The 27,655-nt window shown below is 50.6% G+C and overlaps 2 protein-coding genes across 2 annotated transcripts; one reads left to right on the plus strand and one right to left on the minus strand.

The window, feature by feature from the left end:
- On the plus strand, positions 1 to 17,921 carry MRNIP (MRN complex interacting protein). Its single transcript, XM_028093773.2, has 7 exons — positions 1 to 80; positions 2,259 to 2,318; positions 7,291 to 7,379; positions 10,981 to 11,053; positions 12,199 to 12,353; positions 12,974 to 13,061; positions 15,735 to 17,921. Exons 1-7 carry the CDS (start codon positions 15 to 17, stop codon positions 16,203 to 16,205), a joined length of 1,002 nt encoding a protein of 333 aa, XP_027949574.1. The 5' UTR covers positions 1 to 14; the 3' UTR covers positions 16,206 to 17,921.
- Positions 16,581 to 27,653, minus strand: SQSTM1 (sequestosome 1). Its single transcript, XM_028093746.2, has 8 exons — positions 27,408 to 27,653; positions 25,552 to 25,647; positions 24,828 to 25,057; positions 24,573 to 24,714; positions 23,791 to 23,871; positions 18,699 to 18,910; positions 18,348 to 18,543; positions 16,581 to 17,414 (listed from the first exon to the last, which is right to left on the minus strand). The coding sequence occupies exons 1-8, from the start codon at positions 27,616 to 27,618 to the stop codon at positions 17,263 to 17,265; spliced, it is 1,320 nt and encodes a 439-aa protein (XP_027949547.1). The 5' UTR covers positions 27,619 to 27,653; the 3' UTR covers positions 16,581 to 17,262.
- Positions 27,654 to 27,655: the final 2 nt, after the last annotated feature.

The raw sequence follows: 27,655 nt of genomic DNA on the forward strand, positions 1-27,655 counted from the left end.
CGACGGTGTCCGCAATGGCGCCCTCACAGCGGGTTCGGGTGCTGCGGTGCTGCCGCTGTCGCCTCTTCCAGGCGCACCAGGTGGGGTGGGCACCGGCCTCCCCCTTCTCCGGGCGCGGGGAGGGCGGGCAGGATTTGGCGGGGCCGGGGGGGTCGGGCCTCCTGCCGGTGCCTTGCCCCCAGGCGCCGGCGCCGTCTCGTGCGGTTGCTTGGGTCTCCCTGACGCCCGGACTCGTGACGTTGACTGGCCCTGAGGGCTGGGTTTTGATATCTCTTCATAACGTCGTTCAGGGCTTTTTTTTAAAGTTTTTGGCATGGTAGTTAGAAGATTCGTAGAAACCAGGGAGAATGGTTTCTGCGGAGGCGGCCTCGTGACTTCTTGCAGATAGTTGGGAAAAGCAGGTTGAGGATAGCCTCTCCCAAAGGGGCTCTTTCTTAATTTAACTACTAGGGAGATGACAGTTTTTAAAACAGACACGACTGGGCGTGCCTTGCTGCCCACCCCTTCGCTCTGCGGTGTCTCCATCCTCCTGATGAGGGACGGTTCCTCTGACGGTAAACCCGTGCATGGAGTGTTTTAAACAGGATAATCGGTATTTCCAAAACGTACTGCTTCCCTGACTTTCAAGACGCAAGATAGGGGAAGTCACTTAACCTGTTACCCTGGGTTATGTTTCATCTTTCTGCTTGATGTCACCTAACAGTGCCGTCGAGCGAATCTACTTCTGACAGTTCTCTCTTCCCTCTAGTTACCTGCTTATCTGCTGTGCCCTGATAAGGGTAACATCCAACTTCTTCAAAATGAATGTTTAAAAAAAAGTCAGATGCTGAGTATGCACCTGTAAGCTTACTGAGACCGTAAGGGCTATTTGGGGGCTCAGACATTGTTTTTACTTCATTTTTTGGACTGTGTTTTAGGAGTTGAGATTAAATGGATATCATTTCCATTTTTTAATCATTACACATCTGTAATGTAGTATGCACTCATGGTCATTTTCAACTATGAAAAGTGATTTGAAACTAAAGGGAGAAAAGAGTTAACAGTAATTGCAGATGTGACAATTTCAAACATCCCATGTAATTTCAGCAACCTCTGGATTAGGTATCCATCATTCTCATTTTACAGAGATGAGAATACAGAAATCCAGAGAAGTCAAGTGGTCTAATAATAAATGGCAGATCCAGGGCTGTCTGATTGCAAAGATCCTATTAGCCCATACTGTCTCTCTCCAGACTCCGGACCCCCAGAGCTCGCCAGTTAGTGTGTGTCCTTCCAGACCTTTTTTTTTAAATAAGTGCATTTCTTACTTGCAGATATACCCAAAAAAAGCAGATTTTTACGGTGTTTGAAGTTGGATACTAGAGAATTAGAAGTGCTGAATCGTAGTATATGCCCACATAAATTTGTAGTAGGTGCTTTAGGTGCTGCTGCCCTTAGAATCCTTTTGGGTACTTCATCAAAAAAACTGGTTTTTGTATTATGATCATACTTATATTAATTTTGATAAATCAACCCAGGTATCTTTTTGATGTTAAGCATGCTACTTCATTCCATTTTTTTTAAGCAACTTTGTGTCCTTTGATAACACTTTCTTTGTTGCTGTTTTAAATGCACTTTCCCATTACCTTTTCTAACTAGGTATTTGCTTATATAAAAGCTCTATTAACTTCTGAAGCTATATTAACTTTGTACTCAGCCCCGCTATATTAAATTGTCTTACTGTTTTTAGTAGTTTTGCATTTGATTTTCTTGAGTTTTCCGGTAAAAAAAAAAATCTATAATAATTTTTTTCCTTCTCTCCAGTTTTCATACCTCTTATTACTTTTTCTTTTCCGATTCCATTGGCAGAAAAATAACAATAGTTGAATAGTAATGGGGATTTTTGGCTTCTTCTTGATTTTCATGGGTGTGCTGGTAGTGATTTTTCCAGTTTTAGAGCTGAATGTAAGGTATTTTTTCGTGTTAAGAGAGAACCCATCTAGTTAAATTTATCAAGAATCGAAATTAAATGTTGTGGAAGTAGTAGAGATCTACTTGACTTTGTTTCATATGGACAGCCAGTTTTCCCAGCACCATATAGTAGTTTGTTTTTGTCCTCCTAAAATGCCACCTTTACAATATACTAGGTTTTCTACATACATGTTGCTTGTTTTTAGACTTCTATGCTTCTCCATTGATCTTTTAAAATCATTACTTTTGATTCAGTGCCACCTGTTTTAAATAATCATTTAAGCCAAATTTCTGGAATTTCATTGTAGGAGAAAAAGAGTCTCAAGTGGACATGCAAAGCTTGTGGAGAGAAGCAGTCATTTTTGCGGGTGAGTCCTGAGAAACAGGGCATCTAACAGCCCTGCAGAAGCGTGTTTCTCTGGAGTCCCAGCATTCCAGTATTGGGAACGAGTTCCCTAGATCTAGAACTTTTGCCCCCTGGGTTCCTGTTCCTTCAGGAAGTGAAATGGATGGAGCAGTGGCTGGAAAGTTACCTTCATTGTTTATTCAGTCAGCAAGTATTTATTGAGGACTTTCTATGTGCAGGCACAGAAGAAACAAGGGAAGGCAAAGCTTTGTCATTCTTGCCCTCACAGATGTGTTTCACTTAGAAGAGAAACTGATGCATGCTTAAGCAGGTCACTTAAAACTAGACTGAGCAAATGCAAGGAAAATGCAGAGCCTGTAAGGAGATGACCAGGCAGTCAGACCCAGCCAGGTGGGTGCATGTGGGTGCATGTTGCTGCTTGCAGCATGTGGGCGAGGTGGGCTCAGGAAGTGGAGGCCATCAGGAGACACTTGATAGAGAGTGTATGGACTGAAGGAAGCTCAGGGGCAAAGCCCTTATTGAGGCCACTTCAGTTCTTTTCAAGTGGGTACCTGTTGTTCCGCCTCATCTCTTTACTACCACAAACTGTCCTGCACCCTTTTCCTCAGTGAGCCCCTCGTTCACCTTCTCTGGCCCTTGATGCCACTTCTCCCACCTCAGCTCCTCGTTCTCCTCCTTCAGCCATAAGGCCTTTCCTTTCATACCCTGAAACAATGCAGACATGCTGCACCCTGACGGCCTCTGTGCTCATTGTTGGGGCTTCCCCTAGCTCTTCTCATTATCCTGAATTAGATACTCTATCCGAGTGTGTTTACATGAGTATCATTTATCTCATGGAAGATCCATGAGAGCAGAAGCTTTGCCTGGTTTGTTCACTGATACACCCTCTCACGTAGCACAGTGCCTGGCACAGTAAGTGCTTGCCCAATAAAGATTTGTTGAATCAAGAATGACCAGTCCCACAGTGATTGGCATTTAGGTCAGTTTTCGTTTTCATTGTTACAAACAACTCTGCAGTGCAGCTTCCTACAAAGACCTCTTTCTTCACTAGGCCAATTATTTCCTTAGGACAAATTCCTAGAAGTTAAATTGCTGTTTCAAAGTAATCTTTTGGCCAAGGTTCTTTTAGTTGCAAATAGTGGGGGGGGGGAGGGGTGGAACACTTCAGAATGGTTTCAACAAAATTAAAAAAAAAAAAGGTACTGGCAAGGTAATGGGGTATCTTGGGGAATGCAAGGGGGGAGTTTCATCCCTGAGCCCTTGAAGGACCAGCCCCGAGAACTGCAAAGCTGCGGACAATGCATCATTTTTTCTTCCCCTTCTTTCCCTGCACCCAGGTTCTCCCTACATCTTCCTTCCCCTCTTCCTGCCTCTCCTTCCCTTCCTCTCTCTCTCCCCAGATAGTTCATAGTCACAGACTCCACCCACAGAGCACAGACTCTCACTTCAAGCCAACTAAAATAGCTGAGTCCCAATTAAGAAACTGGGAGAAGCGATCTGATTGGCCCTGTTGACCCAGATGTCCACATCTGGTCGAGCCAACTGGGATGGTGGGAGTAGGGAGGATCGCATCATTGGTCAGCAGTATAGCTGCTGAGGCCCACCCCGAGATAGGGTTTCCGAGGACAAGGAGCTGGCTCGTGAGCTAGTGACTGCTGCTTGTTTTCCATGTCAGCATATATTTCTAAACTCTCCAGGAGGGGGCTCCGCTTTCTTCTCGCACTTCCATGCATGTGCAGTGGTGCCTGGCTTACGGTAGGCTGGCCCACAGTGACAAATAGACAACAAAATGGTGGTAGCCTCACACAATACAGATCATCTCTCTTGCTCTTGTATCAGTCCTGGGAGGGATTGAGATCCACAGGGTGGCCATCCTTGGTGCAGTCATTCAGGGACCCAGGCCCCCTTCATCTGGAGGTTCTGTTACTCCCCGAGGCCTGTCTCCTGCTGCCTGCAGCCACTGAAGGGTAAGAGCAAGAAGGAGCTACACAGGAGGCTTTTAAGGGTCAGGTCTGGAAATGGCTCACATCCCATTAGAAAGAACATTGTCTCATGGCCACCCCCAACCGCAGGGAAGACTAGAAAACGTCATCCAGTTTGTGCCCAGATGAGGAGAGAAGGATATTAGCATTTGGCTGTGGTCCCTGCCGTGCTGGCGAGCATACAGCCTGCCATTTATGCCAGATGTCAAGTAACGTCTTGCAAAGCGTTGTCATTCCGTTTTTCAGTTCCTCTCTCCCATTCTCACTTGAACTTGCCCCAGCTGGGCGTTTATTCCCCACAGTGCAGTAAAATGGCTCCTGTCAAAGTCAGTGGTGCTTTCCATTTGCTAAAAACAGTAGGGGGTTCTCAGGCCTCCAGGGACTTGACCTATCGGCAGCGTCTGTTACAGTTTGTCATTTCCTCCCCCTCAAACGCTGTGTTCACTTGGACTTCCAGTCACCCCACTCCTGGTTCTCCTGCTGTCTTTCTGGCTGGGTTCAGTCCTCTTGGCTAGCTTTTTCCCATCTTGCCAACTTCGAAACATGAGAATTGTTCTGGTGCTCAGTTTGTTGGCCTCACTCTCTTAGTGGTCTGAGCGGAGATCATCTGACAGTTCTGGGATGTCTGTCTCAGGCCCCAGGCCCAGCCCTGAACCGCCCATTGAGCTCTCTACTGGTTCTCTGACAGGCATCCAGAACCCCCCTTTCCAAACAGAAGGCCTCGCCTCCCCCCACCCACCTGCTCTCTCACAGTCCTCCTGGTCGCATATGTGCCAAGTCCCTTGTTAATTGTTTGGGCCAGAAACCTAGGAGTCATCCATGACTCCTTTTTTTTGTTTGTTTAAACATTCTTCAGTCCATCAGCAAATTTTGTCAGCTCTACTTTGAGGATGCACCCAGACTGACCATTTGTTACTCAATGGTCTGAGCCACACCACTGTTTGCAGCAGCCTCCTGCCACCTGCCCTGTCACTGCCCTACAGCCTGCCCTCAGCACCACAGCCTGAGGTCCTGCTTCAACGTGTGCAGGGCCAAGCCACTCTCCCCAGCCTTCCAGGTTAGAGCAAAATCCCTGGTCCTACAGACAGGGCCAAGTGTGCCTGGTACAAAATGAAAATGGGAGGCCCCTTGTTCAAAAACAGGAAAAAAAGCTGTGAAAAGTACTAAAATACTAAGTTTTTCCTTTCTTTCCTGGTCTCTCTTGACTTCTCATGTTTTTTATTTACTGTGGAATGTCTTCCTAAGTTAAAAAACAATTTATTTTAAATTATTAGCATGAATTTTACCATTGGTATTGTGCAACACCAGTTTAAAATGCAAAGAACGTTTAGTCCGTATGCAGAATAATACAAGAACATTTACTATATATGCAGGATCATCCAAATTGCCCTACTTATATTTTGGAGCTCATACATGCCTGTGTATTTCATTTTTACCAGGACAGTGGAAATGCTGCACAAAATTAGCTCAACTTTTTTCTACTTATTAATATGCACTCTCTCTCCCCACACTATCCCCCATCAGCTCCCTGATGCGTAAGGAAGGACTGAAAGGGAAAGGAACAGGGGTCTCCCTGCCTTGCCTTTTCCTTCTGGGTCATTGTTTTCAGTATAAGTGATCAGCTGTTCTAGGCAATTAACAGGAATTAAAAAAAGATACGATAGGGTTCCTTCGTTGTTCGTGTATGTTTAGAACACCCTTGCCTTTTGTCTGCATCTGAAGCAAGCTCTTGTTCTGTGGAAAGCCTGGCCTCTCAGGCTGTGGGTGCCTCTACTCAGGTGTAGACGACAAACACTTAACGTCTACACTCCAACTCTCAGTGAACAATCGCACTTGTTTCTTGTGAGTCCACTGGAATCCTGTGCTCCTGGGTCATTGAGCATGCTGTATGCAAATGGTGCAGCAAGGAACAATGGGCATGTATAGTGTGTATATCCCTGCTTACAGACATGACCCATTGTCCCATCAGACTTGACTTACACAACACAAGTTCAAAGGTAAGATTATTAAGAATTTCAAATAAAAAATAAAAAAATGTTTTCAAGATGGCAGCAACAGAACAGGTCTCGTGCCCATGAGGCTGACTGCCTGTGGTTGGAACTACACTCACACCTCATCTTGTACCATTTTCCCCCAGACCACTCAGCTCTAGCCATGTGGCCTCCTTACAGTTCCCCCAAAATGCCAGGCTCAGTGTCCTTGCTCTCATGTCTGTTTCATTGCTTCTGCCAGATGCTTTCCCCCAGGTATCTACATGGCTTCGGCCCTCCTATCTTCCTATTTTGTGCTCAGATGTCACCTTAGTGATCTATTCCCTGAAAACCCTATATAAAATTGTCTACTCTGTCCCCACTCTACACCTTTCATTGCCTTATTTCCCTGGGTGGTACTTCTCATCCTCTGATGGCCACATAGTTCTATGTTTATATAACATATAGAATGTACACTCTGGTGTTCACTAGAATGTACACTCCACGGTGACAGTGATTTTTGTCCACTTCTGTATTGTATTGTCCTTACCTAGTTCAGGGGCCTGGCACATAATAGGTGTGTGATAAATATTGTTAGACAAATAAGCCACTGCTAAGTGAAAAAAAAAAAAGTACTTTGTTTTATTTTATGTTCCTTTGATCATCAGTCAATACTAAGTATCCTATTGTGTGTTAATTGGTGGTTCGTGTTAGTTCTCTTCCACATTTCTCATTCACATTCATTAACCATTTAGTGTGGGGCTTGCGGCTGAGTGTGTCTTTGATATGTAGAGTTCTGAGTGCTAGAAGGACAGCCAGATAGCCAAGAACTATTAGTCCCTGAGACTGTTAGTTTGTAAATAAATTACTCCAGAAACAGTGGTCAGTCATCAGGATTTCTGCATGGTGCTTCTGGCCTTGCAAAGGACGGCGGTTCCCCTTCCTGAGGTACATCACTAATGGATCTGTTTCTCAACATTTTTGTCAACACTTTTTAAACTTACTATTTTTTGTTTTTCAGACTTATGGTGAGGGCTCTGGTGCTGACTGTAGACGCCATGTCCAAAAATTAAATCTGCTGCAGGGACAGATTTCAGAGATGTCACCCAGGTACAGTTGTTTGAGAAGGGCATGGTTATCTTGTCTTGCTCTGTGTTCCCCTTGAGTGGTTAGTAGAAGTAGAAGATGGAGAAATCCCTTAGATTTCCATATGGTGATTAGTTCCTCTGAACAGTCTTCCCACTAAAAATAACTAAAAATGCTAACTATAGTATTTTGAGTACACTGATGAGATGGCAAGGAAGTCAACAAAATATCAGAAGTCAAAAATAAAGCAAAAGCCAAAATCCAGAGAGTAAGCTGCTCCAGAGCTTCCATTTAGATGGCTGGGAAGGGTGTGGGAGACAAAGACAAGACCTAGGGCCTGATCAGTGTGGGAGGGTCAGTAGGAGACTGCCACAGAAAGCGGAGTCCCCAAAATACTACACCCTCAGGTGGATGAACAAATGAATTAGAAATGCACGCTCTCTGCAGCAGAGAGCATGTTGACCTTGGCATTGGCTAAGGATGGGAACTCTCTCTCTAGGGTTTTATAAACACAAGAAAGCTGTCACATGGCTTTTCAGCCTTTTACATGCACTGTGTGAAAAGCCTCAAGCTGAGAATTTATTTTTAAATTGTCCAAGGAAGCAAAGGTAAATGCAGCTCCTCTGGAGCATACATCTTCAACCCAGGCCTGAGAGAATTTCCACAGATAAAGTTCCAAGAAGCATCTACTCAGAGTTAAAAATCATTAAATACTCAAGGAGATATGTCACCCTGAGCAAAAGACAACAGAACAGAAAAGTGAGACACACAAAGACTTTAGAGTACAAAATGTATATTTAATACATTTAATGAGATAAAAGACAGGGTTGATAATTTAAAAAGCAAAGGACTTCAGGCCACCCGGCTGGCTCAATCAGTACAGCATGCAACTCTTGATCCCAGGGTCATGAATTCAAGCCCCACACTGGGGGTAGAGTACAAAAAAAAAAAGAAGTAAAGGACTTTTAAAAATGACCAGGTAGGTTTAATGAATCAAAAAGAGTTTATAGAAATGAAAAACATAATCATTGAAAGTAAAAATTCAGTGGACAGGTTAAGCATTAAATGTAGCTGAAGAGAGAATCAGTGAAATGGAAGTTAAATCTGAAGAAAGTATTTACAATGCAACACAGAAATAAAAACATGGAAAATGTGAGTTGAGAAACATGGAAGCTACAGGGAAGAGTTCCAGCAAGAGAGGCTAAAGAAAGTGGGGCAAAGGCAATATTTGAAGAGAAAAGACCATTTTCCAGAATCAAAGGCTTACATTCTTAGATTTAGGAAACAATAAATCTCAAACTGGATAAAGTTATTTTATTTGCAAACAACATGGTTGTGTATATAGGAAATCGTAACCGGCCTATACAAATGCTACTAGAGCTAATATTCTACCAAGATCACAAGGATACAAAGTCAATGTACAGGGGTGCATGGGTGGTTCAGTCGGTTAAGCATTTGATTTCAGCTCAGGTCATGATCTCAGGGTCCTGGAATTGAGCCCGCCTAGGGCTCCACGCTCAGTGGGCAGTCTGCTGCTCTCTCCCCTTTATATAAATAAATTCTAAAAAAGTCAACATACAGAATTAAATTATTTCTATATAAATGCTATGAACAATTGGAAATGATTTTTTAAATCAAATACCATTTAGAACAGCATCAAAAAATTAGATACTTAGGGATAAATGCAACAAAAAAGTGCAAGATCTATTCAGTAAAAACTACAAAACATTGCTGAGAGAAATTAAAGAAGAGCTAAATTAATGAAGAGATATAACACATTCATGGATTGGAAAACTCAGTATCATGAGGATTTAAGGTTATCCAAAGTCAGTAGAGACAACCTAATCGAAATCAAAATTCCAGTGGGCTTTTTTTTGGGGGGGTAGAAATTGACAAACGGATCCTAAAATTTATATAGGAATACAGGTACCTAGAATTACCAAGACAGTTTTGAAAAGAACAGAGCTGGAGGACTTCTACAGCCTGATTTCAAGATCTACTATAATGCTGCAGTAATTGAGACAATGCGATATTGGTTAAAGGCTAGACATACAGATAAATCAGAAGGTAAATGGATAAACCAACTGTGATATGTTCATGCAGTGGAGTGCTACAACATTGAAAACAACATGGGCAAATCTCAAAAACACTGCTAAGTGAGAGAAGCCAGACACAAAAGACTACATGCTGTAGGGATCAGGGGTTTTCTGGGGCAGAGGAGAATTGCCTCTAAAGACACATATGAGAACTTTTAGGGGTGATGAAAATTTTCCACATCTTGTCCATTATATCTCAATTAAAATTTTTTTTCTAGATGTTGACTGGATGATAGTTTCAAAGATATTTATCAAAGCTCATCTAACTATACACTTAAATTTTAGTGTATTTCATACCTTAAATTAATTTTGAAGGTTAAAAAAATCTGCCCTTAGACACAGCAACATAATGAAATCACAGAACACAGAAGACAAAGGGAAGAGCTGAAAAGTAGCTGGAGAGAAGAGAGATCACCTACAAAGGAACAGCAGATGCCCAACTTCTCAGTGGTAACTTTAAAAGCAAGAAGACAGACTGGTATCTTCAGACTGTTGCAAGTTGTCCTTTATTGATGGAGTTGAGTTCCTGAATCAGAACGGTGAGCAGAGTTCTGGTCCGTAGCTGGTAGGACACCGCCCAAGTGAATGCCAGATTATCAACCACATGGCCGGGTAGGTGTTGCACGTGCATGCCCTCATTGCCTCTTTATAATCGACCTGTGAGGATCGATGACTTCTACATACGGAGGAAGAAACTGAAGAATAGATGCCCACATCCGGTTGCTCACTAGAGAGAATCCCCATTTGATGGTGCGATGTAACCACCCTGTTGGACGCAGGTGGGCGTGGCTTTGCACCAACCTCCAGCCCTCGCATGGTACGTGTTCTCATGGCCAGTCAGTCCCAGTAGAGTCCATGGAGGCCCTGGCCCCCCATACTTCTTCATGTGGCGAGAGAGCCCTGCTGCCGCAGGGAGGCTGGCAGAAGTCACTGTGACACACACAATGCCTCTCCTCTCTCGGAAGAGTTGAGGTAGAACTCTAAGGACTTGGGTAACTGTGCAGTGGTGACCTCGCCAGTGCTGATGGGAGGGACCCTGTGCTACAAGGCTTCAGCCGATGTTACTCTGTCCATATCCCAGGCCCTCAGCAAGGCACGGGCACACGTCATCTCTTTCATCTTCATAGTCACCCACGCCGTCTTGTCACCATTTGTGGGTGAGGGAACTGGGGTACGTTGATGAACCCAAAGTCACACTGTGACAGTGACAGCCAGTCATTGGCAAAGCCAGGATGCAAAGACGGGTCTGTCTAGGTGAAGAGTCAGCCCCTTCTGCCCTGTGTCACCTTTCCCATTGATGGAGGGCTTGACCAGCCTAAATCTGAACAACAAATCGTCCCCCCTCGCAGGCTCTTCTGAACTGTTTGAAGATCCCCAGATTACATCAGAACAACAGATATAAGATCCTAAGATCCCTAGAGCAGTCCTTGATATCCATTGTCAAGTATTCACATTCGGCTGTCCCCATCTCCTTGCCCTCTGTCTCCCTGGTCATTTCACTAAGGACACAAGTACAATCTTTCACCAAGGTCTCTGGAAGAACCCGGAAATGATGAAGAGGAAAATGTGGGGCCCAGGCAGGCTGAGCGTGGGAGTGTGCAGGTAAGTGTGTCCCAGAGGGGGTTCCATTTATTCATTTGTTGGTCTTTTGTGCAGCACACACGATCGATTATGGACACTTGGCTTAAAGCTGCAGGGAACGCAAAAAGGAGTAAACCCAACCCTTTTGTGAGGCTGGAGACAGCCATGCATAGCACTAATTACAGGACTCTGAAAAGGGCATTGTCTCTGGCTGGGAGAACTCCTCTGAACTTGGCTTGAACTTACCTCCCCGTGTTTCTCGCCTTGGCCCCGTTGCGCTCTGGGCACACCTCAGCTAGGGAAAGGATGCTCTGGCAGAGTACCTGGCTTTCAGGTTCCCATTCTCCAGACCAAGCCTCCCGGCGGGGCTCCCATCCAGTTTTCTGCCCCGGTGCCCAGTAACGTAGGTGCTCAGACCATGTTGGGAGGGTGGTGTGTGTCGGAGCTTGAGGTAACACCGTGGGTATGTCCAAGGTGCCGTGGGTACGTGGAACACTGTGTCCTGCCAGGGCTGGGGGGGTGCAAGCAGCTGTCCGAGGCTCCCCGCCCAGCTGAGGACAGAGCCCGCCTCTGCTCATAGAAGCGCGTTGGCAGTGTCCTCCCTTTCCCGGCTCCTCGTATTTGTGTTGTAAATGGGAGCATTGCTCATACACCACTTTACACAGCAGCTCTCACATGGTTGGCACTCTACGTTCAATTTTGTCCACTGAGGGACTCCATATTACATCATCACGATTATGACAAGTCCCGGTTTGCACCCCAGAGTTTTCACTCATGTCGTTCTTGCATTGCTGTAGAGTTTGCAGTGATGCCCGTATCTACAGAATATAGTGGTGGTTCCAATATTTATCCCATGATGATTGGGCACGTAGATTAGTTCCAGATTTTTGCTACAGGGAGTATTCGCTATGATTTACCTCACTTTGTTGAGCATCTTTGTGCCTTTGCCTTCCTTTGGAACCCCTAGGTCAGGGAGCATGGACATTTGGAAAGTTCCTTGATGAGTTGTGTCCAGCAGCTTTCCCCAGCTCTGTGCCAGTGTTCATGGTCCCCAGTGGTGCCTCGGGACGTCCGTCTCCCCGGTCTCCCCTCTACCCGGCAAAATGCCTTTCCTGGTACCAGGGCGGATGTGGGTCTGAGAATAAACTTACTTCCCAATCCTGTAGGAAAAACCTCAGTCCTCAGAGAACCGCTGGCTGAAGTATCTGGAAAGAGACTCAAAAGAGCTGGGGATAGAAAGAGGAGTGTGTTTTGAGAGACTGCCCTTGTCCAGGACAGAGAAGCCAGAGCCTCCCTTCAACACAGGTCTGCCTAGAAAAAGGTGCGGAGCCAGTCACCAATGCAGCCATTGCCCCACCTGCACGGTGCCTCCCGGCCAGGGGGGAACAACAAGCACCCTCTCATGCTCAGCAGCGCGGGAGCAGCTTGGGCGGCGCTGGCCGGCAGGTACCCGCACCACCAAGCCCTCCTTGGCCTTGCCGGGTGCCAGGTGCTGTCATGCAGCAGTCAGGGTTGAGTGGGATGCCAGCACGGGCACCTTGTGACTGCACACAAAGTGAAGTGTGGCCGGAGTAGCTGGCGGTTCTGGGAACTTGTCGCCTGCAGCCGCGAAGACCTGACCTTTTGTAGGTCTCTTCTCTAGACTTACTCTGCATTTTAGAGAGTCTTCTGAGACATTACCTTCTCTAGATTCAGGGTGGCCCCTACAGGGCAAGTGACATTGGGCGGTAGATTCCAATTCAAAATAAGAGCTTTCTAGCAACTACGAGCTTGGGGCAGAGAAGCAGCCTGCCTTGGATGTCGGGCAGCCTGCGACAGTGGAGCAGAAGCTGAGTGGCCACCTGGGTGGGGCGCTGTATGGGAGGACAAGGTCCCTACCTGTGCTGGGGTGACTGCCAGTGTGGTGATGGGACTGGATTCTTAGTGCTTTCTCTCCACCAGGAAATGCAGCCAGAGCACAGTCTGGCCTCCACACAGCCCCGATGTCCAGAACCTAGGTGATTCTGAGGTTACATTGGAGCCCCAGAAGGTCAGTGATTGAGTGATTGAAGTGTTTCTCTTCTGGTCCCAGTAACCATGAAACACACATAGAACTGTTTACTACCTGAGTGTTTTGTCTGCTCTGACAAGCCCACTCCTTTCTCTGGCCTGACCATTTCCCTGCCATGCTCAATCTCAGTGATGTGAGCTCCCGGGCAAAAGGACAGCTTGATGCCTTGGAATCAACCAAGGTTGACCAGTAGGGCTTTTCTGAGTCAGAACCATTCTCCTCCCTTGACGTGGCGTGGCAGTCTTTGTCAGACTGTCCAACATGGGACCTGCCCCAGACTTCTGAGGAACTGTTCGCAGCTTCACCTTCACTTACCCGGGTGTGTCCTTTCACACCAAGGCACTGTCTTCACCTAGGATCTGCTCTTGTTTTTTTTATTATTGAAGTATGGTTGACATACGATGGTATATTAGGTTTTAGGTGTACGACATAGTGATTTGGCAATTCAGTACGTGAATCAGTGCTCACCATGATAGTCCTTGTCCGTCAGCATACATTATAATATTATTGACTGTATTTCCTGTGCTATATTTTTCATCTCTTTGGACTTTGTACCTCTTAATCCCTTTCATCTATTTTGCCCATCCCCTTGTACCCTTCCCAAGGACAACCCGCAGTTCTCTGTATTTATGAGTTCCTTTTTTATGCCTGAGTAATATTCCATTATGTAGATATAGACCCCATCTTCTTTTTCCATTCACCCATCAGTGGACATTTGGGCTGCTTCCATATATTGGCTATTGTAAATAATGCTGCAGCAAATATGCATAGATCGTTTCAAACTAGTGTTTTTGCTTTCCTTGGGTAAACAGCCAGTAATGAAATTACTGGATCATATGGTTTTTCTATTTTTAATTTTTTGAAGAAACTCCGTACAGTTTTCCACAATGGCTGCACCAGTTCACATTCCCACCAACAGTGCACAAGAGTTCCCTTTTCTCCACATCTTCCCCAGTACTTGTTATTTCTTATCTTTTTGATACTACCCATTCTGACAGGTGTGAGGTGATAGCCCATTGTGGTTTTGATGTGTATTTCCCTGATGCTGAGTGATGTTGAGCCTCTTTTCATGTGTCTGTTAGCCATTGGTATGTCTTTGGAAAAATGTCTATTTGGGTCCTCTGCCTGTGTTTTGATTGGGTTATTTGGGTTTTTGGTGTTGAGTTGTATTTTAAATTCTTTAAATATTAAGGATATTAACCACCTTCAGATACATCATTTGTAAATATGTTTTTCCATTCAGTATGTTGCCTTTTCATTTTGCTAATGGCTTCCTTCACTGTGCAAAAGCTTTTTATTTTTATGTACTCCCAGTATTTTATTTTTGCTTTTGTTTCCCTTGCCTGAGGAGACATAACCATAAATACGTTGCCAAGGCCAGTGTCGAACAGCTTACTGGCTATGTTTTTTCTTAGGAGTTTTATGGTTTCAGTTCTCACATTTAGGTCTTTAATCCATTTTGAGTTTTTTTTTATAGTCTAAGAAAATGGTCCAGTTTCCTCACCACCTTTCATTGGAGAGACTGTCTTTTCCCCATTTTATGTTCTTGCTTCCGTTTTCCTTGATTACCTGGCCATATAATCATGGGTTTAATTCTGAACTTTCTGTTACATTCCATTGATCTAGGTGTCTGTTTTTGTGCCAGTACCATACTGTTTTGATTACAATACCTTTGTAGTATATCTTGAAATCTGGGATTATACCTCCAGGTTTTTTCTTTCGCAAATTTGCTTTTGCGATTGAGGGTCTTTTGGATTCCATTAAAATTCAAGGATTATTTGTTCTAGTTCTGTGCAAAATTCTATTGGTATTTTCATGTGGATTGCATTGAATTTCATAGATTGCTTAGGGTAGTATGGACATTTTCACAGTATTGATCCTTCCAATCCATGAGCATGGTTTATCTTTCCATTTGTTTGTGTCCTCTCAGTTTCTTTCATCAGTGTCTTACAGTTTTCAGAGTATAGGCCTCTCACCTCCTTGGTTACATTTATTCCTATGTATTTTATTATTTAAAAAAAAAAAAAAAGATTTTATTTGAGAGAGGCAAGAGAGCGCACAAGCGGGGGTGGGGAGAGGAAGCAGTAGACTCCCTGCTGAGCAGGGATCCTGACACTGGGCTCGATCCCAGGACCCCGGGATCATGACCTGAGCCAAAGGCAGATGGCCTAACAACTGAGCTACCCAGGCGTCCCTTTTTGGTTTTGGGGCGGTTTTTTTTTTTTTTTGTTTTTGCTCTCTTATTATTAGTGCATAGAAACACAACAGATTTCTATATATTCATTTTGTAACTTTACTGAATTTATCATTTCTAATAGTTTTTAGGTAGAGTCTTTAGGGTTTTCTATGTAAAGTGTCATGTCAGCTGTAAATAGGGACAGTTTTACTTCTTCCTTACCAATTTGGATGCCTTTTATTTCTTTTCTTTGTCTGATTGTTGTGATAGGACTTCTAGTACCGTGTTGAATAAAACCAGATGAAGGCAGGTCCCTAGTCCGCCAGCCTGAGAGCAGGGCAGTAGGTGGAACAGAGAGCGAGAAGTGTGGGAGCCCCGAGGTGGAGAGGGGGCAGCAGCAGGGTGGGCAGGGGGACCTTCCCTCCCATCCCTTGGTCCTGCCAGGACACGGTTCTCTTCTCTCGCTTCCATTGCAGGACCATGCTGGCCTGGCCGGGAAGGTCACAGAAGGTGGCAACCACAAGGATGGGGGCACCGGGGAGCTTTCTGTTCCTCAGGGGGGTCCTCCATGTCTGGCCCCACAGCTAAGAGCCACGTCATCCAAGTGGGACCGCTTCCTTCTGCTGCCTGGAAATGGCCCATGTGTGGACACGGAGCCCCCAATACCTCTGCACAGAGACCCCAAGCCAGCCGGGGCAGCACTGGCTGAGCAGGGGACCCCAAGGGAAGGGCGCCCCAGCAGGCCCCTCAGTGCACCCAAGCTTCCCTGGCCCACACACACTCTCACATCGGGGTCCCAGAGGCCCTGCGGAAAGCCCCCCGGACAGCCACAGGACACTGGTCCTCTGGCAAAGGGCAGGACCGTGGTCACAGGGTTACAAGAGCCCCCACTCGTGCGACTGTGTAACCTCTTTGAAACTGGTGAGGACTTTGAAGACGACCTGTGAACTGAAACTAGGTTACCAACACGGACACGCGTTACGTGAACCCTTCTCCCCTGGACCTCTCGGCCACTGCAAAGGGGACTCCCCAATTAGCTTTTAAATAGGACTAGGGTGGGGGGGCACCTGGGAGGCTCAGTCGGTGAAGTGTCTGCCTTTGGCTTAGGTCATGATCTTAGGGTCCTGGGATCAAACCCCGCATCAGGCTTCTTGCTCGGCGGGGGGTGGGGGGGGGTGTCTGCTTCTCCCTCTGCCCCTCCCACCTGCTCGTGCACGCTCTCGCAGTCTCTCTCTCTCTCAAAATCTTTAAAAAAAAAAAAAAAAAAGGACCGGGGATGATTTATGCAAACTGTCAAGGACAAACACAACTACCAGGTCATCTGTGGTTGTAACATCTTTGATTAAAGTGCTTATACCATTTAATTACTGATTGCAAAATAGCAACAGAATGGTTACAATGGGGTTTTCTTACTGTAAAAGCAACAGACGCGTCTGGAAATGAGGGAACTAGAGTGGTTATGGAACAGGCAGTATTCTGTGAGCTCTGGCCTCCCTCCCCTCTCAGCCCCTCCTCTGCAGATTCAAGCAGCCCAGTCCCGGACTGCCCTGTCCTCACTCCTCTCCCACCCAGCAGGATGTCAGCTGTACTCACTCTAAACTTGGAGCTGATCGGTTTTCTAGCAGAAAATCAACTACATGTCAGCCTACTATTAGTCATTTAAAAAAAAAAAAAAAGGCCATTAGGCATGACATTCTGGACTGCTGGTGTGATCCTGGGCGGGGGAGGGCAGGAGGAGACCACCACCGGGCCCCGCGTCCAGCCCTGGAAGCCAGCAGACGCTTCTCTGACATGGGCAGCCACATACGGGGGGCAGCCACATACGGGGGACCCCCCCCTCCTGTCACTTGTTCCACTGCCCTGGGTGGCTTGGTGCATCCCCGCCCACCCCCATTCTGGAAGAAGAATGCAGAGAAACTGGCCCTTAGAGGGGCCCTGCTGTTCTACACTAGCTCAACACAACTAGGGGACAAGAAGGGGGATGGGACAAGGGGGCAGAAGCCATCACAACGGGTGCTTCGAATACTGGATGGTGTCCAGCGCCGCCCCGATGTCGTAGTTCTTGGTCTGCAGGAGCCTGGTGAGCCAGCCGCCTTCGTCAGAGAAGCCCATGGACAGCATGTGGGAGAGGGACTCAATGAGCCGGGGGTCAGCTTCTGCCGGAGGGAGGAGAGTCGTGAGGCGGCTGGGGGGGTGGGGGGCAGCCCTTCCACGGGCCCTCTGCCCAGCGCAGTGACCCTCCCAGGCAGAGCCGGGACAGGCTCTCCCCGGAAAAGGCCAGAGGGTGAGGATTCTGAGCGGCTCTGCAAGGCTGTACGGTCTCCTGACTCGCTTCTGCCATTACAACAGAACACCGCGGAGAGCCTGTAAGCAACGGGGCGCAGCCGGGCTCCGCTACAACGTCTTACCCTGGACACCAACATCTGACCTTCATCTGATTTTCACATCTTGACCTTTTCCCAACCATTATCAAAATGAAAGACTCAGGGGCGCCTGGGTGGCTTAGTCGGTGAAGCGTCTGCCTTCACCTCAGGTCATGATCCCAGAGTCCTGGGATCGAGCCCCGCCTCGGGCCCCCTGCTCGGCGGGAAGCCTGCCTCTCTCTCTCCCTCTGCCGCTCCCCCTCTCAAATAAAATCTTTAAAAAAAAAAAAAAAAAAAAAACAACACTCTTGGCCTTTAAGTGACAGCTTGCTGCCCCTGCTCTGAAGCAGAGGAGATCAAGACCAGTAGCCCAAAGGGCCAAATGTGGCCCACGGGGGGCTTTCCCGGTATCGCTACTTCCACACTGTTGTGACGGTGACAAGCCAGAGCGAGGCCTCAGCCACCCCTGCCACTCAGCTGTGCTTGGGCTGCCACAGTCCCCACTGGCCTTCCTGCCCCACACACGCCACGGCTCCACGTGGTGGATTCCTGCCTGGCTCCCACAGGGACCCTGGCCGTGACCTCCACTCAGAGGTCGACGCTTTCCTTGGGTGGTGGCCTCTCAATCGCACTGCCCTCGGGATTCGGGGTCCTGGCTGCTGAAAGGAGGGGAGGGGATGTTCTGAGGGAAAAAGGTAGAAACACAGAACTACGTGAATCACTCGCCTGGTGGCAGATGGGGGTACAATGCAGCTTCCTTCAGTCCTGTGGGCCCTTCCTGAGAAGAGTCGAGAGAGCCCGGCCCTTCGGATTCGGGCATCTGTAGAGACTGGAGCTCCCCCGTAGACGGGTCCACTTCTTTGGAAGACAAGTGAGTCCAGTCTTCGTCTGCCCCCGAGCAGTTATCCGACTCCATCTGCTCCTGCAACAGAAGCCCCTGTGAGCACAGCTGCCCCCAGCTGCCCCCGCCGGCACTCCTGCGAGCAGCGAGGAACGTTCCAGCAGCGGGTTCGCAAAGCCCCCGAAGCCGGGAGGGCGGTCTGCTGGGCTGTGTCCTGTCTGGGGCGGGGCACTTGCCTCGGGCGGCACCGACTCCAGGGCCACCTTGTCCATCTGCTCCGCCAGAGACCGCGCTGTGCCTTCCGGGTCCGCGTCTGGCTTGCTGGGGTCCGAAGAGCAGCTGCTCGGCTGGGAGCCGCACTTCTCCTCGGTGTTGGAGCTGCCTGGAGAGATGGGGGCGAGGCGGCTCCTCTTCCCCCCGTGTTCCACGTCAATATCCACCTCGATGCCTGCAGCGACCGAGGAAGAAGCAAACACCTGTGAGCCCTCCGGGGGCCCTCCTGGCCTGGGACACGGTGTGGGGGGCGGGGCGGAGCGCAGGGTAGTGGGGGCGGGACCCAGCGTAGTGGCGGGGGTCACGACAGACCCGAGTCGCACAGCCGGTGCGGGACCAGGGCATGAGGCCAGCCCACCAGCCACAAGGCAGATGGCCACTCACCTCTGACCTTCAGGATCCCAAGGGCTCACTGCTCCCCATACCCTGGCCCCAAACTTTGGCTCCTAGAAAATGTCTGCTGACTTGTCCACTTCACTGGCCCTGCCTCTTCCAACTTAATGAAGCCCTAATCTCAGCGAACATCCCAGGTCAGCTCTGGAGCCAGAAAGCCCAACAAGAGCCCCCGTTTTGCCCTATGTGGGCAGCAGGCTAGGAACAGGGAGCCACACACCAGAGCGGCCAGAGCCCCGGCCACAGCGCCCAGGACCGCACAAAGCCTCACACTAGTTGGGGGGAGGCGGGGGGGGATGGGGTGGGCAGTGATGGGAGACACGAGAATCCTGCTTGGCTTTGTGGGAGGCCCACGAGGCTCGAAGCCCTGGCCAGCGTGTCGCCCGTGGTCCCTCACACGGGCTCACGTGCCCACTGAGAGGACAGAGGGCAGAGTCCCTGGTGCTGTTTCTAATTAATTTATCAGAGGACAACATGCCCACAGCTTAGAGTCCAACCGTTCCAGAAGGCTCCAGCGAAGATTCCTGGCCCCCACCACACAGCCCACCCACTCCCCACAGACGGCTTTCAACCCACGCTGCCTTTTCTCCACGGCTCAAGTGCACTGCTGCTTCTTCTAGATCAACACTTACCTCCCCTTCCCCTGTCCTTTCAAAAACTTTTCAGTGAAAACGTGCACTACTTAGGTGAACGCCACTATATATAGCTTTGTTCTGCCCTCAGACATGACCATTTCACCTGGGAATAGCGCTCTAGGTTGAGAAACCAGTTCAGCTCAGACTTTGGAAGTCACTGGTTGATCCACAGTCTTCCAGTGCTGGCCCTTGGAACTCTCGAGATCTTACAGTAACCTGGAACATTTCCAGGGCGCCTGGGCCGCTCAGATGGTTAAGCGTCTGCCTTCGGCTCAGGTCATGATCTCGGGGTCCTGGGATCGAGCCCCGCATCCGGCTCCCTGCTCCTTGGGAGCCTGCTTCTCCCTCTGCTTCTTTCTCTCTCTCTCTCTCTCTCTCCCCCTCTGAGTCTCATGAATAAATAAATAAAATCTTTAAAAAAAACAAAAAGAAAAAAAACCTGGAGCATTTCCAGAGCCTCCCCTTCTCCAAAGGGATCCGGGAGAGGACAATGAGCTCCGGGGCGCGATCTTTTTTGGTCACTGTCCAAGGCACTTGGAGTCCCTTTCAATCGAGAGGTTAATGTCCTCAGTGCCGAGATGGTCTTACATTCTCTGTTCATTTCCTTCCTTCAGTTTTGTCTGTTCTTTTCCTGGAACCCCTAATATCTGTCCTGCCCTGGGCCTCCAGGATTAATCCTCAAACCTCCTCACCTTTTCTCTCGTCTCGCCTCTCTTTTGTTTTTGGAATATTTCCTTGAAATGACCTTAAAATCTAAGCCTTCTTTTGAAGTTTTCTTTATTCTGGCTAGTTTTCTTATTTTCTAAAACAACAGTCTGTTCTGATCTTAATCTGTTTTATCATTTTTAGAGTATCCTGTTCTTTTTTTCAAGGATGGAAAACTTTTCTGTACCTCACAGAGGACGCTGACATTCTCTGTCCTGTAAAGTCCTGCCCCAAGTTCCTTCTTGTCCTCGTGGAGATGTTCCCAATGGCTGGGGATCGTGGCCTTCTGAGCCTAGCGAGGCACTAGGAAGAGGCGGCCAGGAAGCCCTCTGAGGGGCCGGGGCCCCCATCTGTCTCCCTCTGCAGGGTGACCCAGTGGGTGTCTGGCCAGGCGGCGGGATCCCAGGTGGCAAAGCTGTGGGACCCGGCTCTGGCACGTCCGGCCTCTCCCGAACAGGCGCGCCCCAGCCCCTGCCAGACCCACTGCCCACTCATGGTGCCCCATTTCAGGCTGGTGCCTCTCCCTGCCCTGGGTCCCTAGGGCCGAGGCTTCCCTGGGTCAAATGCTCCAGCAACTAACCATCAGGTCTCGTGCGTGCGTGGGCAAGGACGAGCATCTGGCTGAGCAGCCATGATCTCTACATGATCCTGAAGAGTGGTCTTCAACCATCCCGTCCCCTGGCCTTTCCTGACCTGCCCTCTGGCCTCTACCAGGGCGCCCGTGCAGGCAGGCATGTGGCTTCTGATGCCTCCACGGTGCTGGTCACCACCCTCAACTCCGTTTCCCACCATTCAAAGTGTGAGGTTTTCTTACCTTGTCCTCTAGGACCTTTTTCCCCCTTTTTCTTTGTCCACGTTGCTTTATACTCTTGTGTTTAATCCCTTTACTGTTACTCTGGTAGAGTGTGAGGAGCAAACAGATAAAAGCGGGCTTAGCCACCAGTATGCCCATCTGCAACATTTAAGTCCTTTATCTCCTATCCTCTCTCCAACTTTTCATCATGAAAGGTTCAAGCAGGGGCGCCTGGGTGGCTCAGTCAGTTGAGCTTCAGACTCTTGGTTTCAACTCAGGTCATGATGCCAGGGTTATGAGATCAAGCCCCATATAGGGCTCCGTGCTCAGTGGGGAGTCTGCTTGAGATGCTCTCCCTCCCTCTGCCCCTCCGTGTTCTCTCTCTAAATAAATAAATCTTTAAAAAAAGGTTTGAGCACACAGAAAAGGTGGAAGACCATCCAATGAACACCCATATACTGTCTCACTTTGCTATGTGGGCAAGTGACAGGACTTCCGTAAGTGAACCAGAGAGATTCTACAATCCCAAGTTTCTCCAACGGATGATAACCTGAGACACCTAGGGGCTTACAGACTGTACCACTGGCCGTACCCTGCTTCCCCCGGAGCCTGTGAGGGGGAGTGTCTTCTGACAACCCTGAGACAAGGAAAGGACCTGCGGTTTGGGGCCCTAGACGTCAGGGACTGCAAACTCAGACCGGCGGCAGACCCGCTCAGCTGGTCCTCATGGCACCTACCAAACAAGGTCTTTGCTTTAGAATCGCTGAGTCATTGCACATGGTCTGCCCTCTGGGAGGCATTACTGGCTGTCCCTTCGGGCCCCTGCTCTGGGAACAGTCCCTTCTAGGCCGTTAGCATGAGTCATCCTACCTGTCAGTTCCTCATAAGAAAAGAAAATACCCGTAACTCTAGAGTTTAATCAATTCCTCAAGTGGCTCTCAACTGAAACTACTTCAGAGACATACTTACTGAAACTTTCCTTGTTGTTTTGGAGAGTTCTAGGCTCCTCCCTAATTGGTACACAGCAACTCCCTCCACTTTGAAAAACCTGAAAAGGCCTTCACCCTTAGCCTACAACTCCTCTGAGTGCTGCCAAAATTACCCCCCTCTGCCCTGAGTGGGGAATCCGGGTCAAGTTCTGAAACAGGCCACCGGGCTCAGATGGGCCTCAGGATGGACAGCAAGTGGGACCCAGAGTCCCTGGCAAGCCTTCAAAACACACGGATCCCAGGCCCGACCCCATGACCAATTTACCAGAATCCAGGAGGTGGACCTGGGACTCTGCATGGTTCCAAGGTTCCCTATCTGAACCCAGACTGGGGTTCAGGACTTCCCAGCTTGTCTGGGTCATTCTTTTAGCGAAGGACTTTGTTCTTCAGAACAGTTTTAGTGAAATCTCCATACGCCAAAATTTATACCAAAAACAACCTGTGTTGGTGATTCTGAGGCTCAGCCAGCCTTGAAAACCACGATCCACTACTAGCTTCCAAAGAGCAGCTTCCCGTTGCCCCCAAAGCACAACTCTCATCACCGCGTCTTGTGCGCCAGCTGGGGTGTAGCACTAGCTTATCTCCTGCTTATAACCTGATCGCCGCTCCACTTTTATCCTCCTAGAAGGCATTAAGAACACCCGTTCTTTTCTCTTTCTCTCAAAAGCCTTTAACTCCAGCACAAAACTCCACGGTACGCAGTCTGAGGGGTTTCATGGGTCCCTGCTGAGCTGCGTCCTGGCCTGATGGAGCCGAAATGGTCTCAAGCTGGGGGCGAGGGCGGGCCTGCCCTCCCGTCCCATCTGCAGCCGTTCAGACAGTGGACACTTGCTGCCACTGAAGTCACAAAGCGGAACACGCTTCCAGTCAGAGATTACGGATCCACTGTACCCTTGAACCAGAAGTCACAGTCGTAGAAGACTCCCACAGTCCATGTCAGGGCCAGCGGATATGGCAGACGCCTTCTAAAGCCTTGGGCCAGTCCCACCACGAGGGGGTTACCCGCTGCGGTTCACCCACCCATCCAGTGACCTCACATCTGACCCGAGGCTACTGGAAACCCTCCATCACACCCGGCTCCCCAGCGCGGGCACAAGCCGGGCACTCAGGAAGCCCCCAGAAAGGTTGGGGTTGCAAAAAAACGGAAGGGAAGAAAAGAGAAATGGCCTCTCAGCTTACTCCCCCGAGTCCTTGAGTAAACCCCAGGGCTCACATTTGGGGGGGAAAGCTTCTGACTCTTCTTTCTTTGTGGAAAGAAGAGTCAGAAGCCGACAGGCCAGCCCTGCAGCAGAGGCTACTGGGCTTATCCCAACCAAACACTCGCTGATTCCACTTCACTCCATGGGGAAAGGTCCAGAACGTGTCAAGGAACTTAACTTTCAGTGGCCTGCGGTGCAGCGCATGGCAAAGGCCGGCCCCAAGGGCACGGCAGTCACCATTCCTCCACGGCAACCCCGGGGGGGGCAAGCCGCCCACCAGCCACCCCCTCACCGAGTGATCGACACGCTCCTGCTCTCGAAGGACAGAGGCTGCCACTTACCCAGAGGGCTCAGGGCGGCCGCCACACTCTCCCCTACATTCTTGAGGAAATTCACACTGGGATCCTCCGACGGACCAGCAACTTTGGTTTTCCAAAAAACAAAAAAAATGTTCGATTCAAAGCAGGTTTCTCAATGACTTCGACACCTGTTACGATCCTATCACCTTCCCCTCAGGTGCCCTCCACCCCCGGGGGTCCTGTCCCAGCAGGCTTCCCGAACTCTCTCCCGCTGCAGGCCCCTGTGTGCCCCTGGTGCTCAGAAGCCCGTGGGGGATTCGCCACGTGCAGTGTACAATGCTGACCACGTTCTAGCTCAAACCACAGCAGAATCAAACCAACATCCCCACCTTCATTCCAAAGGAGGAGGTAAATCGGAGGACAGTAAGTTAATAAAATCAGACTACAACCAGAATCCTAAATTCTGGAACACAAGCCGTCTGTTTTTAACTTTGCGCCTGTGTTTCAAAATACTTGAGCAGGCCGGCTGGCTCAGTCATTACAGCATGCAACTCTTGAGCTCAGGGTCGTGAGTTCAAGCCCCACATCAGGTATAGAGCACATTTTTAAAAAAGAAAAAAAAAAAAAAAAAAAAAAAGCCTCGACAGGGGAGGGAGGTTTCAGGCTGAGCCACATCCGGGCCAAGCCTCAGTTTCATGTGGGCAAGTTAGCAGCCCTGGGCACAGGTGCCTCCATGTTGCTGTGTGTGGCATGAAGACGATGCTCCCCACTTTGCAGGGTTTTGTGAGGACTAAGCACCCCTACTGGCTGTGAAGCACCCTCACCTGCTTCGGCCGCAGAGCCGGGGCGGGCGTCCCCTGCGCGGGGAGGACGCGGGCTCCAGTTTCCCGGGGGGCCCATCTCCCAGCCGGGCCACATGAAGTGCCCGTGTTTCAGCTTCCGGAGCCAGCGGCTGTGAGCGACGCCCTGGGGGGGGGGAGCGAGCAGAGGGGCCGGGTGACACCAGAGCAGTGTAGTGACACCAGAGGCTCCTTCCTCCCCGACCCCTGCCCACGCCATGCCCCGCCCCCCAGCCTGACCTCGGCAAGGGGCCCCAAGGGACCGGGGAAGACGAGCTTGCTGTGCTCGCGGTGCAGGCCCTTCCCCTCACAGGCGGAGCACAGGTCGTAGTCCGGGCAGACGCTGCACTTGTAGCGGGTCCCCACCACGGGCCCATTGCACCCATCACAGATCACGCTGGGGTACACCAGGCCGCGGGGCACCTCCTGAGCACACGGGGGGCGGTGGTCCCGCCGACACTCCTTCTTCTCTGCAGGAAGCACAGATAGCCATGAGGTGCGACCCGACACGAACCGCTCATCACGACTGGGGGCCTTTCAGTCAGCAGGCCCCTGGCCCTGCCCTCCAGACCGTGCACAACCCAGCTGTTCAAGTGACAGCAACAAGGGGACCCAAGAAGCTGCCAGGAGGGTCCCAGTTCCTGTGCCTGGTACCGTACATGGGGCCCAGGCAAGTGAGAAGCGGCAGGGAGCTGTGTCTGCATAGCTGGGCCCCCCATTAAAATAAACCCCACTGCATCGCCAAAGCCGCCCCCAGCCCTCGGCAGAGTGAACCCAGAGGTCCCCCAGACCCCACCCCTTCGGGACTCCTCTCTCAGGCCCAGCACAGAGATGATGAAGTCTCGGTCTTAAACAACCCACAGGCTCTTGCCCGCTCCTCGGAGGGGACTGCTCAATTACCTCAAGCAGGTTTTACCCAGCAAGAGGCACCCGGCTTCGGACGGCGCCCAGAACAGACCTTTACCTTTGATATAAATACGGAAGAGGTCATCCTTCACGTAGGACATTGCCATGGTCAGTTCCTCATCACTGGAAAAGGCCACCAAGTCTCCGTCCTCATCTAGGTTGTTTACAAGACCGCACGTGAGTACCCGAGGCTTCTCAGTCGGATACAAGCTGCCGAGAAGGGCAGAGGCCGAGCTAGAGGGACGTCTGCTCGCCTAGGAACTGACGCACACCTGTGTGAGCCAGGGGGCAGCGGGGCTGAGGCCAGACTGCCCACTCACTGTAACACTGCCTGGAAGGTAAGCACTCCGACGTGGGACCCGGGCGCCCACGGGAGACAGCGTGCCCGTGCGCAGGCGCGGCTGCGGTAGCTGAGCCCGCTGCCCCTTAAGCAGGTGCTGCCTCGGTCCACATCTGACCATGCCGAGACCCAACTTCAACGGTAGGAGATCCCCACCTGTGACCGGCTCCTGGGGGCCCAGCCCCTCCAAAGGCCGTGGGTCTCCTGTGGTTTAGGAGAGTCAAGGAGATGAGTACATCTGCCTGCTTCCGCCCCCAATGAAGCTACAGTCTTTGTATGTACTCTCTGATTTTTAGATTTAGCAAATGGTGTTAAAGTCCCACCGTGCAGGCCAAACCACCCCCTACACCTGCAGGCTGGGCCAGCTCTGTGGGCCACTGGAGGCAACATCCACCATAAAACAGGGGCAGCGTCAAAAGGTGATAACCCACCCATCCACTAAGGAGTGGAAAAACAAAACGGGGTATGTCCCAAAATGGAATGTTATTCAGCCACAAAAAGGCAGGAAGTCCGGACACAAGCTACAACACAGCTAAACCTTGAAAATGTTATGCCAAGTACAAGAAGCCGGTTACAAAAGAATAGGAAAGTGTAGGGTTCCGTGTCTATGTTTATAGGGAAACGTCCAGAATAAGGAAATCCATTGAGAAAGATTAGCGGTTGCTTAGAGCTGAAGGGGATGAGAAGAGAGCTCAACCGTAGAGTTCCCTTCGCAGGTGATGCAAAGGTTCTAAAACTGTGAGGAGGATGGTTGCACAAGTCGCTCAAAACTGTTCACGTGAAATGGGTGAACTGTACGAGAAGCTGATGATAGCTCCATAAACTTGTCACAAAAACAAACCAACCAGGAACGGGTCTGGCCAGTTGGCAGTGCTCCTAAGGGTGGGCCCGGCACTGCCCCTCCCAGGGGCCGGCCTTGGCTTCCCCCCACCCCCCCGCGCCCCGCTTCCGTGCCCCGACCGGCTCCCCCCACCCCACCCGCCACACCAGCGCAGCAAGAAACGGAGCGCAATCCTGGGCTCCCGTCCCTCCGCCGACGCTGCTGCAGAACGTCCCGACTGGGTCCCTCTGTCCACTGCCGGCGGGGGAACGTGCGCACTCAGGCCGGCCTCGGGCGCTCCGGGGCCGCTCGCGACCGCTCCTCCCCGCCGCCGCTGCCCCGGGCTCGCCCGCCAGGCCGCGCCGCGCTGTTTGGCCCGCCTCCCCGCTCTCCCCGGCCAGCCCTTCCTCCGCGTCCGGCCGGCGCTTCCGGGGCCCTCGCCAGCCCCGACTCGTAAGCAGCGAGCTGTCGGCGTAACTCGAGCGCCCGCCGCCGGCCAGCGAGGACGCCCCAGCGCGCCCCGGGCCAAGACCTGCGACGTCACGGCGCGGGGGGAGGGCCGGCGCCCTGCACCCCCGGGTCCCCGGGCCCGACACCCGCCGGCAGCGCCCGAGCCGACGCCGCCCCCCTTCCCCCCCGAGAGCGGCCGGAGCCGGCCCCCGCGGGCGCTCCCAGGCCGGACGAGCAGCCGCCCCGCCGGGCAAGCCTGCGTCACGGCCCCGCGCAGCCCCCCAAGGGCGCCGGGCCCGCTCACCGCGGTAGTACGTCTGGAAGCCCCCAGGCCGCAGCACCGGGAACAGGGCGGCCACCCGGCTCAGCAGCCGCTCGCATGGCCCGGGCCCAGCCGCGGCCTCCGCCTCGGCCTCCGCCTCCGCCTCGGGGCTGAAGCAGAAGCTGAAGCGGCGGATCTCGCGGGCCGCGTCCTCCTTGCCCAGAAGATAGGCCTTCACGGTGAGCGACGCCATCTCTACCGGTTGGCAAGCAGGAGCCGGACGGCGGCGG

This window comes from Eumetopias jubatus, unplaced genomic scaffold, assembly GCF_037043125.1.
Source record: "Eumetopias jubatus isolate StellerSeaLion01/CBP00866 unplaced genomic scaffold, mEumJub1_p1.0 scaffold_5, whole genome shotgun sequence".
In the NCBI taxonomy this organism is placed as follows: Eukaryota; Metazoa; Chordata; class Mammalia; order Carnivora; family Otariidae; genus Eumetopias; species Eumetopias jubatus.

Excerpts from the sequence above, each read along its gene's own strand:
- MRNIP (XM_028093773.2), top strand. The coding sequence starts at position 15 with ATGGCGCCCTCACAGCGGGTTCGGGTGCTGCGGTGCTGCCGCTGTCGC. Across the intron at positions 81-2,258 it reads GCCTCTTCCAGGCGCACCAG|GAGAAAAAGAGTCTCAAGTG; the intron begins GTGGGGTGGGCA and ends ATTTCATTGTAG. Across the intron at positions 13,062-15,734 it reads TTACATTGGAGCCCCAGAAG|GACCATGCTGGCCTGGCCGG; the intron begins GTCAGTGATTGA and ends CTTCCATTGCAG.
- SQSTM1 (XM_028093746.2), bottom strand. The coding sequence starts at position 27,618 with ATGGCGTCGCTCACCGTGAAGGCCTATCTTCTGGGCAAGGAGGACGCG. Across the intron at positions 25,648-27,407 it reads CTTCCAGACGTACTACCGCG|ATGAGGACGGAGACTTGGTG; the intron begins GTGAGCGGGCCC and ends TAAACAACCTAG. Across the intron at positions 18,544-18,698 it reads TGGAGTCGGTGCCGCCCGAG|GAGCAGATGGAGTCGGATAA; the intron begins GCAAGTGCCCCG and ends CTTCTGTTGCAG.